The sequence below is a fragment of the Olea europaea genome, chromosome 10, assembly GCF_002742605.1.
Source record: "Olea europaea var. sylvestris chromosome 10, O_europaea_v1, whole genome shotgun sequence".
Classification (NCBI taxonomy): Eukaryota; Viridiplantae; Streptophyta; class Magnoliopsida; order Lamiales; family Oleaceae; genus Olea; species Olea europaea.
Genome location: NC_036246.1, coordinates 5245687 through 5257026, shown reverse-complemented (window position 1 = coordinate 5257026; position 11340 = coordinate 5245687). Strand labels below are relative to the sequence as shown.

General features: G+C 35.0%; 3 protein-coding genes across 3 annotated transcripts in view; 1 reads left to right on the top strand and 2 right to left on the bottom strand.

The window, feature by feature from the left end:
• Positions 1-4442: 4442 nt before the first annotated feature.
• LOC111400975 (CASP-like protein 5C1) lies at positions 4443-6690 on the bottom strand. Its single transcript, XM_023028475.1, has 3 exons — positions 6279-6690; positions 4943-5075; positions 4443-4858 (listed from the first exon to the last, which is right to left on the bottom strand). Exons 1-3 carry the CDS (start codon positions 6407-6409, stop codon positions 4664-4666), a joined length of 459 nt encoding a protein of 152 aa, XP_022884243.1. The 5' UTR covers positions 6410-6690; the 3' UTR covers positions 4443-4663.
• A 2926-nt stretch (positions 6691-9616) lies between these two features.
• LOC111400973 lies at positions 9617-10904 on the top strand. Its single transcript, XM_023028474.1, has 2 exons — positions 9617-10386; positions 10495-10904. Exons 1-2 carry the CDS (start codon positions 10308-10310, stop codon positions 10752-10754), a joined length of 339 nt encoding a protein of 112 aa, XP_022884242.1. The 5' UTR covers positions 9617-10307; the 3' UTR covers positions 10755-10904.
• The window catches only part of LOC111400971 (oxygen-evolving enhancer protein 1, chloroplastic-like), an 11187-nt gene continuing 10644 nt past the window's right edge, over positions 10798-11340 (bottom strand). Inside the window, exon 3 of the mRNA XM_023028472.1 lies at positions 10798-11321. Coding sequence (XP_022884240.1) covers positions 10936-11321 — 386 coding nt within the window. The 3' untranslated portion in view covers positions 10798-10935. The remainder of the gene's footprint in view (positions 11322-11340) is intronic.

Genomic DNA, 11340 nt, shown 5'->3' with positions numbered 1-11340 from the left:
AAAATTTGTTATCTTGTAGGAAATATGCAAACTTTTTGGTTTTTCTGGTGATGTGCACAAATCTAGTTTTCTAAGTTGAAATCATATAGTAATGTCGAGTACGGTTACTTGTTATAAAAAACTAGGTTGTTGATACAATTTTTTTAATATGGCTGCATTATGTTGAGATTAACATGTTTCCATCTGTGGAAGAATTAGTCCTTATTACAGCCCACAAAATTAGAAATAATTAATTTAAGCCTTACTCATGTGGCTTATTTCAGCCCACATAATTTTGTTAAGCTTATCTAATATAGTTAAATCACAAATGTTGTGGGTTTCATGTGGGTGTTGTTACTGCTACTGCTTAGCTACTTGGGGCTTAGCCACGTGGATTTGATGTTGTTACTCTTTTCTTTTCTTCTTAAGCCAATTTTGTTACTCTTGGTCTATTGAATAAATAGTTGAACCCTCATTCCCTCAATGGCCACTTATGCAAGGGGTTTTTGGAATTTCACTTTTTCTTTTGACATCAATAGAATTGTAATGATATCCAAGCATTCATTAATGTGTGGGGGTGGGGACAATTTGTTATTCAATGGTTACCTCAAGAGGAGTGCACTCTAGTAGTGAGGATTATAGGAAGTTTTATTATAAAGTAGAAACATTTTTATATGTGAGTTTTGAGACAAGATGGAGATGACTATTATAACATGGCACAAAATTCTCAACTTTTATCTTACCGAAAAAGAAAAACTCAAGGTTCTCCTCTTTCTTTTTTTGTGCCAAGGGATGGGGATATTACACTATAACACACTAAAGTCCATTTGATTATGAATTTCATTGATATGGGATGCTAACAATCTATTGCACAGATGTTTGGCCCAAGTAGTGCTGGAAGTATTGGATTAGGACTAATACGCGAGGAAGATAACACGACTGATGTACCGGAGAGCAATGTCCCACAAGAAGATCTAGTTGAACTGTTACCAAATGCGAATGAAAGGACAATAAACCTAAGTGACAAAGAGCGTGATATTGGAGAAATGTCATTTGAAAAGAGGAAATTGACTTCAACTGTGTGAGAGCACTACAAAAGACAGAAAATTGGTGAGAAATGGAAGGCTATATACAATCATTGCAAGAAACAGTTAGGGGGTGAAACAAAAAAATGGTACAAAGCATTTGCATGATCATTTGAAGATATGTGTATTCCATTATAAGGATAATACTCATCAAGCAACATTAAATTTCAAAAAGGATGCCCTGAGTAGCAAGGTCACAATGGGTACTTACTCTTTCGATCCAGATAAGTGTAGATATAGTCTTTTGAAAATGGTGATTTTGCATGAGTATCCTTTGTCTAAGGTTGATCACATTGGATTTCGAGAATTCTTGCACGACCTACAACCATTGTTTAAGGTTCCTTCTCGCAACACTTTGAAGAGCAACATTTTGAAAATCTATGAATACGAGAGAGCCAAAAATATGATTGCACCTGAGAAGATTGAGAGTCGAATATCGATCACTACCGACATGTGGACCTCTTCTAATCAAAAGAGAGGATTCATGGTTATCATTGCTCATTTCATAGATGATGCATGAAAATTACTGAGTCGAATCATGAGGTATAGTAAAACATTACATTCACTTGTTCTCATAATTTACCAAAATGATATTCTTTTAGTTGATTTAATTTGTTCTTGAATGAATTCAGGTTTATATATGTGCCGTGCTCACACACTGTTGATATGCTTTCAGAAACTTTATTGAGCAGCTTGATGGACTGGAATATTGATCATAAGTTACTAACTTTGACTGTAGATGATTGCACCACAAATGATGCAATGATCAGTATTGTCTTAAGTCTACTTTGTACTCGTTCTCTTGTACTGAATGGTAAATTTTTTCATATGAGGTATTGTGCGCATATATTAAATTTTATTGTAAAGGATGGGTTGGACATTATTAGTGGTAGTGTTGAGAAAATTCGTGATAGTGTTGCTTATTGGACAGCTACGTTAAAGAGATCTGAAAAATTTGAGCTCTTTGCATGTCAATTGAAAATTGATTGTGAGAAAAAAATGGCGCTTGATTGTAAAACAAGGTGGAATTCAACGTATTTGATGCTTAGTACTGCTTTGATTTATAAAGATGTTTTTCCGCGTTTGAAATAGAGGGACTCATGATATAAATGTTTCCCTAGTGATGGTGATCGGGATTTAACAAAAGAAATATGTGAGAAGTTAAAGTTTTTTTTTGAGATTACTGAATTGCTTTCAGGAACAAAGTATACAACTGTTAATCTCTTCTTTGCAAATGTTTGTGATATCAAACTGTCGTTGTATGAGTGACTTGAATCTCCTTATGTGAAAGTTCAAATGATGGCAACCAGTATGATGGAAAAGTTTAATATGTATTGGAGCGATATACATGGAGTTTTGGCTTTAGCAGCAGTGTTGGATTCGAGGTATAAGATGATGTTAGTTAAGTTTTATTATCCTCGTATTTTTAATCATAATGCTGCAAGTGAGATTGACAAAATATATCAAGTTTGTGGCAAGTTGGTGCACGATTATCAGAAAAAGAATGATTCAAGTGGGTTTGTAGCTTAGTCTTCTACTTCTTCTTGTCAAACCGAGACATCAAGTGCTAATAATAAATCAGATTGCATGACAGATTTTTATAAATTTGTTTCTAATGTTGAAGTTCCTAGTAGTGTGAAAACCGAGCTTGATACTTTTTTTTGGATGAACCTACATTGCCTCGGTCGATGTTTTTGATATATTGACTTGGTGGAAAGTGAATTCAATCAAATATCCGACTTTATCTCAAATTGCAAAAGATATTTTGGCCATTCCGGTATCTATTGTGGCATCCGAATCTGCTTTTAGTACTAGTGGTAAAATTGTTAGTTCACACAGAAATAGACTTCACCCCAAAACTTTGGAGGCTTTAATGTGTGCTCAAAATTGGTTATGGACCGATATTCACGGTACAATGTATATAAACATTTGTTTTTTTATATTGTTTCTTTTATGAATTTTCTTATTACTAATTATTTTATTTTATTAATAACGAATTCTGCGCTGTCTAAATGTTTACGTTATGTTATATTGAGAATAAATGATTCGAACTTTTAGACAAACTTATTTATTTAATTAAATAAAAGAATTTTTATTTTCTGAATAATTCTGTTTCAAAATTCCAACGGGCTACCCTTGTCCTCAATCTATAAACTCGTCTTTATCGTAAAGTGTAATACTCAATAAGATAGTAGTTCTTATCTCAATCAATTATATAAGCACAATTTGTGCAACGAAATTTTAATCCTTTTCTTTTCAACTTTGNNNNGGCCCCCCCCCCCCCCACCACTCCAAAAAAAATAACTAAATAATAATAATAATAAAAATCTAGAGAAACAAAAATCTGAAATTATTTAATTAATAAACATAAGCAGAAACTGAATTTTGCCAATATTAGCAATGTTGGGCTTCTTGAGGAATTTGAAATTCAGAGAGTAGATATCTCTAAAAGGTATTAGTTTTGACGTTGTCTTTGTGAATTTACAGGCTACAAGAACACTAACTGTAGTAGTTTCATTAGGATGAATTCCAGAATTAAACATTTTGGAAAAGACATCCAGAGCGTCCCTGTAGTAATCATTTTGGAGATAACATGAAATCATGGAATTCCAAGAAACCACATTTTTCAGAGGCATTCTATCACAAAACATTCTTAGCTAATTCCACAAATCCGTGTTTGGCATATGCACTAACCATGGAAGTCCAGGAAACCACATTTTTATGAATAATCGATTGAAAACTCATTCAGCTGTCTGCAAATGCTCACACTTGGCATACATATATCGAAGTCGTTATGCACATAAACATCAAAATAAACCCCACTAATTTCGATATACCAATGAAGTCATGAAGAAAACTCCCTTAATCGGATCATAGTTTCCCAAACAAACTGATGGCAAACAAACTAAGGTACGATCATCTGGTTCTCTCTCCTCCCTCAAAACAGTCTTGTTTCGAACCACCCCTTGATCAATGAGTTCCATGAAACTTGGTCCTAGCGTGCATACTCAATCTTTACAGAGCCAACGTAAAATTTTATAAGCCAATTTTGCTCACACGAACAACAACTTAAACCCCTTCTCGGTAGGCCTGCAGACTCGCACATGCTTTCAGTATAAAAAGGGAAGTAATCTCTTTTGGGAAAATACCAGAACCAACCATTTGTTGGTAAAGCAAAAATGCCTTTTCTGGGTGTGTGCTATTCGCATAGCCCCTAATTAAGTTCTTATACATGTGCCGATTCCGTTCAGGAGTTCTGTCGAAAAGTGAGCGTGGATGTTGTGGGTCAACAGTTGGAGAAAGGGCACAGAAGGAAATGAGTTTGCTCCACTATCCACTAAATTAAGAAATGCAGTGGTCGACGTTGTACAACAGAAATTCACCAAAAAACGTCATTAACAAAATGCTTTCTTTTATTACAGATTTCATGAGGGGTATTGAATATCTGTACACTTAGAAGACTACAAGGAACAAGTTTCTACATTGAACAGGTATATCCAAACTCTAAATTCTGAACAACAAAACTTTCTTGGGAAAACTCACTTAATTTTAATTTCTACAGGCACGTCCCAAAGTCGAACATTGAATATATAGATGAATTACACGGTTGGAAGAAGCCACAGGTTGAAGAGGGAGGATGCTAATGACAGAAACCAAGACAAGAAGGCCATTGCAGCTGACAGTTGATATCGTGTGCATAAATTTGCAGTACAGAAGGAAACATTAGACGCAATCAAAAGATCAGACACGCTAGCTGTTGAACTTGAAGCTGCTAATGAAAGAAACGACAGAATCTGTGAAAGGCAGACAACGTTTTCATTATTATACCATAATGGATATTTAGGGTCACAATCAAATTTAATAAATTAGCTGCATACCCAATCTCCTAGGATAACCATTGAAAGCAAACTGGATTGATGAGTAGGACGTTTCCTGAAAACAGAGAATGCATCCACCATGGCCAATGTCAAGCTCCACGGAATCACTAAACCCATGATGGTCACCAGAAAGCTGCAAGTAGAAGGAAATACAACTAACAATTGAACTAACGGACATAAATTGCCACATTAGAACCATAAAGACAGACAATCAGGGAATCGGTAACTTATAAAATTGTTTGCGGAGCATCAAGAGTATTGAAGAATATAATAATATCATGGACACCTAGACCTACACAATAAAATTAAAACAGTGCGGAACCTGCCAAGAGAGAAATTCAGGAACTATTGTAGTACATTTTAAATACTCAAAAATACTTTCCTAAATCGTCATTCAATCTACTAATAAACCCTACAAAGCCAGAGCTAATACCTAATGATACAACTCTGGAACTCTGTATCTGCTGCAATGACGATACTGCAGCGAATAAAACAGGTGATAATTCCCTATTCGACTTTTATTATATGCTTAACATAGATTCCTTAAATTTCATTGAAATTTTTTGGGCCGTGTTGAGAAGGAAGCTCAAAAAGATACCAAAACGCGCTTCAATCTGCAAAGCATAATATCAATATGCACAAAATACATCACAATCCTTTTCCAGAAAATTGACAATCTGTGGTCCATACACTTAATTTTCAGTGGTCTTTCCATCTACCCAACATGCCGAGCTAAACTCCATTCGATTATTTATTAATGATGCAATGATGATTGAGTCTGTATGTATCGATACAAACGGTATGCCATGTATTCGATTCGACCACAAAAATAAGGGCGAAAGATCAATTCTAAAATTGTAATTTCCTGAATGCTATTGTTGTAATCACTACATATGAAAACCAATGAATACCACTTGAATGTTGAGATATATCTTTGGAAAGAGCCTAAATGGCATGATAATTTCTAAAGTTCTATTTTTATCCTTTTTTTTTCTCCATCTAATTCTCACTGCTACTCAATTCCCTACAAAATTGTCAAACACAGCTGTCACAAATTTGTACTCATCACCGACAGAAACCAGAAAATTAAGAACACAAAAGAAACCCAATTTTCTAGATCTTGTTATCACATGAACCCTGTGATATCCTCATATCCATTCAATTTATTCATGATCAGTACTAATCCATACATGCATGCACACATATCATCCAAAGATTTTTAAAAAATCTAAAAATAAAATTCATAAAACCCCACAAAACAACCAAGAATCAAGAATCAAGATAAATAAAAAATACCCATGAAAAAAGAAATCAATTTAAGAAATTAAAGAATTACCAGAAAGCAGTGTAACTGTAGAACTCAATATCTAAACACATGAAGAGCAGAGAAGCAACAGCAAAAATGGCCTGTCCCAATCTTAAAGCCAAGCTAGCACTTGTTCCCAAAGCCCCTGGCAATTCATCCATAGCACACACATAGAATTCTCTGTTTCTTGAAATTACAAAATCCTGTATGCCTATGGTGATAACAGAGGTTCTTCATATCCATTTATTTCTCTGCACAGGCCATGCCACGTTTCTCATCCGAAAATCAAGAGGAAAAAAGAGAAAGCAAATTGAATTGATCTTTTTGAGGGGAAAAAAAATTATGTAACAGTTTTTCTTGGAATTTGACAGTGGAAAGTTAAGATGGTTTGTTGGAAGGAAAAAATAAATGGTGGAGAGAGTGGTTATGGAGGAAATAGAGAAGACTTTTCCTTCTTATTAAGCCCCTATTTGATTTCATTATCGTTTTTCTTTTAGATTTATTTTCAACAATTATATTACATGAATTTAAATTTTTTTCCCATTTTTTAATCACACTTTCCAAAAATTTATTATAATAAAACTTATTATTTAATAATAATAATAATAAAGGCTCAAACATGTCCTAATTCTTTTCTATTTTATTTTATGAGTTGCCTTATAAACTAGTGGAAATTACACCACATCCTACTTTAAAAATTCAGAATTTTAAAATCAGATTGAATGTTTCATTGTTCAAAAATCAGATGTTTTATTAACTAATCAATCCTCATTTTCTCTCACCACACACACTCTCTCCCTCCCTCCCTCCCTCTTTCTCTGTCCAAAATCCCAGCTTCGCTGGAAAGAAGGCCGTCGTCAGCACACTGGGATAGCACCATGTGTCGGTGCTGCCCATAGCACCTGTGCGCCTTGCACGACGTTGGTTGCAGCATCGTGCCTAATCTGCTACACTCACCGCACATGCTAGAAGCATTGGCAGTGATGAGTGTAGGCCAAGTCACAGGTTGCTAGGTAGGTGTTGACGATGGAGGTGACTAAGCAATGACGCTTTGGTGTTCATGATGGAGGTGACCGGATTCCCTGTGTAGTGTCTCGCTTGCAGCCGTGCGCGGATGGTATTCCAGTGCACATGTGGCATTCCGGTGTTCTACTTGTAGCATTGTGTGCAGGGTCGCTCAGTCGTGCACGATGTTGTACGTCTAGATTTGAGTTGTGCTGCGTATTTTTTTTTTTTTTTTTTTTTTTGTTTTTTTTTTTTTTTTTTTTTTTATGGGTGTGAGGATGACTGGATGATGGTGATGTGGTGGTGGTGAAGGCACCATTGGTGTTGATGATGGTGGTGGCACTGCGTGGAGTGGAGTGGGGTTGTAGGATGGTAGAGTATGGGTTAGGATGTGTTGGTGACGATGACGATCGTGATGAGTTGCTGGCTGTGTTGACGGCGATGGTGATAGTGGTTGTGGTGAGTTGCCGACTGTGGTAGCGATGATGACTGAGTAGGGTTAGGGTGGGTGAGATGATGGTGGTAGTGAGGTGGTGATGTACAGTGTTTGTGACCGATGAAATATATAATTTGTGACCAATTAATAATATGGTGATTTAAAAAAATGCGAGGTGGTTAATTTGTAATATGTAACCTAAAAATTGTGATTGTGACTCATAATTGATTAAGTAGTGACTGAAAAATTAATCGTGACTAATTAATCTAATAATTTTTAATGAATAAATGAGTTTATAGCCAATAAATGCTTTCATTTTGTGATAGATGAATAATCTGTGACTTATAAAATTTTTAATTTGTGATCGAGAAATAAGTTGTGACTAATTAATTAGATAATTGTGACCTCAATATATTTAATTAGTAAAATATATGTTTAGTAAATTAATTTATAAATAAAATTGAAAAATATCTAATTTCTGAAATTTAAAACTTTGTTTCTTAATTTTAAAATGTGTCATACTTAATCTCTTATTTATAAATTTTTTCCTATAGACTATCTAATTACCCCAATCAGATTTTTAAATGTTTGGGATGTAAGTCAAAAATAACACAACATAGGGAGTACAGGACACGGCATAGAGAAATTATGAAAAGTGGTATTTTTGAAGAAGGTTTAATTTTATTACTTTGAACAACAAAAGTTTTAAAAGAAAAGTAGTATGCAAGCGAATCATTTGACTATGAGGTGATGATGAAGAATCTGAAGAAATCCTCGTTATGAACGGCTGGGAGTGGAAAGAGAGAACACATTTGAGGTGCACCGACCCTTTTTGTTATTCACAATTAATTAATTGAATGTAGTGGCAATAATATGATGTTTTATTGCCGGATTTCAAACGTTGTCGACATTACTATTACCTCTGTTTGCATTATATATATAAACTTAAACTTTACAACTTATATAAAAGTGAAAGTAGCCGGTCCCTACTAATCAACAACGAAATTATGAAATATGTAATTGTAACTTTCACGTTTTAATTTCTTTGAATAGAATTAGAAATAGTATAATTAATATATTGCGAATATCAATTCATTAATCATATTTCTATTTGTTGTCAAATGTCAGATTGACTGGTAACTTGTCCTTTTCATAACCTCTAATCATTTTCTATTCCACCACCATAAGTAATAAATTGATCGTATTTCTTTCCGTCACTTATTCTCATTTTCCTTTTTCTTTCCAAGGGTAACTGGCACAAAAAGTCTTTACCTTTGAAATTTATTATGGAAAACGTTAATACTTTTCAATTTTTTGCATTTTCACTCCTACCTTCCGGCTTTCTTTGCCCTGAACAAAAAGAAAAAAAAAAGAAAAGAAAAATAGAGAACTAATTGCAAACATGATACAAATTTTCAAAAAATTACAAATGAGTTACGAACCTGTTTAACTCTCTACAAAACCGGCAATATGAAAATAAGCAACAATGGACAAAACCACCAAACTAAGGACAAACTTCAATGGAGGAATGCCAAGACCACCAAGTCGAGTTCAAGTGAATGACAATACCTAAATTCAGCCTTGAACCTAGACAAAATTGCAATGGAAGAACATTGACCTATTATGTCTTGGTCGAACTGAACCAAATAAATCCTAATAGATTTGAACTTATGAAGCTCCAACAAGGGAAATCAAGCTGCAAGGTTGCAATTTGTAATTTTTTGAAAATTTGTAACTCATTTGTTATTTTTTGAAATTTTAGGACCATGGTTGCAATTAGTTCTCTATTTTTTCTTTTCTTTTTGTTTATTTATATAGGAGTGTAAAATTGTCAAAATTAAATGAAAAAGACGTTCAGCGCAAAGAAAGCTAGAAGGTAGGAACGAAAATGTTAAAAAATGAAAGGTAAAGATATTTTTCACGATAAACTTGAAAAAGGTTGAACGTGCCAATATCCATTCTTCTTAACCCTGAAGGTTTATTTGTGACGTCAATACCGTCAACTCAAGAGAATATACCGTTTACCGTTGAAAACTATGTTTCTTACCAATCAAACAACTTGTTTTTGAAAAGTAATTGTATAGCGTCGACAGCACGAGATTATCATGGAAAAGGCGGCCAACACGAGCCATGTTGCTGCTGGACTGTCCTTAATTTTTTTTCTTTTAGTAATTTTCTCGACAGCGAAAACAGGTGGCTACCATTCTTGACTATATGAGTTTTTTCAGAATCATATTGTTGCAAGGACGCCGACGAATTTTCTGTTCATGGAATCTGAAATTGAACATAACATAATTATTCGATCTCGCCAACTGTTTGATAAAATTACTGAAGGAGGTAATGGCTTTACACAGAATAGGAGAAAAGTAAGTTGGCTATTGGAGCAATTCCCCAGGCTTATGAAACTTAGAGGATATATTTAAGGATGTGCAATTACTGTAGAAAAGCTCACTTTTTCTGGCGAAAACTTGAGGACATGTGGTGACTTGAAAACATTGTGAGAGATTCTTTTAGTTTTCACTCTTTCAAAGAGGGACTGTGTTCCACTAGAGATTTTTGGCGACTCCTGAGAAAGCAGTTCATTGGTGAAATGTGCAAATGCCAAGATCCTTTCCCTGATGGTTGTCGATGCTGCAAGTAAAAATCATAAGCGAGAAACATATGGAGCTGTTTACGTTCTAAAGGAACATATAGAAGGTAAATGTTTTTAAATTTCGGCTTCTTCTAACTCTTCCGTGTATAAGTACTGGTTTGAATTTGATATATGGAATTTAGGAGCTGAAGTGCAAGAGTTAATGGTTTCAGATTGCAGTTATGAAGATAATCTGTATGTAAAAAGAAATTGTGGGCATTGCTCATGCTTGTATTCATTAAGGGCAGCTGAAGATATAAAAATGTGTCTGGTAAGTATCTACATTTTCTACTTGCAAGAAATAAAGTTATTATTTATTGACGTGCCTGACCAGGCCCAGACAGCTTTCAACATTCACCATCGTCCACGTGATACGTGTTACCTTGCCAAGAAAAACATGTTGGTAATGTGTAACCTTACATTGATGGTGTGAAGAAACATTTTCCCGATGCTTTTGTTATTATCATTCCATAAGAGATCACGGAAAACCACAATAATATACAAGCAAGATAATTGTCTCGGTGCTTCTCCAACTTAGCAATGGACAGTTCTTTAAACCGTTCAATTACAACAAAATTCGAAGCAAGTATTAGTACATCAATGCTAGAACACTATTAGTCAAGCTGGGCATACCAGACTCCTTGAATTTTCACTTCCTTGGGGGCTTTTGATCCCAAATCAGTATCAGACGGCTGAATGCTTTCAAATACTCCAATCACCTCACCAGTCTCAGGCTTGCTTTTGGTAACACTCAAGGTGATCTTTCCTTTTGAAGATGAAACATTCTTTATGTTTTCTTTCTCAAGTTCTTCCTCGTCTCCTCGTCCACCAGCAGGCAATGCAACTGCATTGTCATAACCAGTAGATCCACCCCTTCCCTTTGGGTCGAGGAAGGATGAACCTCTGTATGATGGCACAAGGAACTCGCCACTGAAGCTATCTGGTTTGCCAGATGCTACAAGCTGTTTGATGGTGAAGAGGAAGGGCACACGCTCACCACCAGGAAGCTGCACTGTAAC

Coding starts and splice junctions, on each gene's coding strand:
- LOC111400975 (XM_023028475.1), bottom strand. CDS start 6,409: ATGGATGAATTGCCAGGGGCTTTGGGAACAAGTGCTAGCTTGGCTTTA. Junction 5,076..6,278: donor TACAGTTACACTGCTTTCTG/GTAATTCTTTAA, acceptor TTCTACTTGCAG/CTTTCTGGTGACCATCATGG. Junction 4,859..4,942: donor TGGTTATCCTAGGAGATTGG/GTATGCAGCTAA, acceptor TGCCTTTCACAG/ATTCTGTCGTTTCTTTCATT.
- LOC111400973 (XM_023028474.1), top strand. CDS start 10,308: ATGGTTGTCGATGCTGCAAGTAAAAATCATAAGCGAGAAACATATGGA. Junction 10,387..10,494: donor TCTAAAGGAACATATAGAAG/GTAAATGTTTTT, acceptor TAATGGTTTCAG/ATTGCAGTTATGAAGATAAT.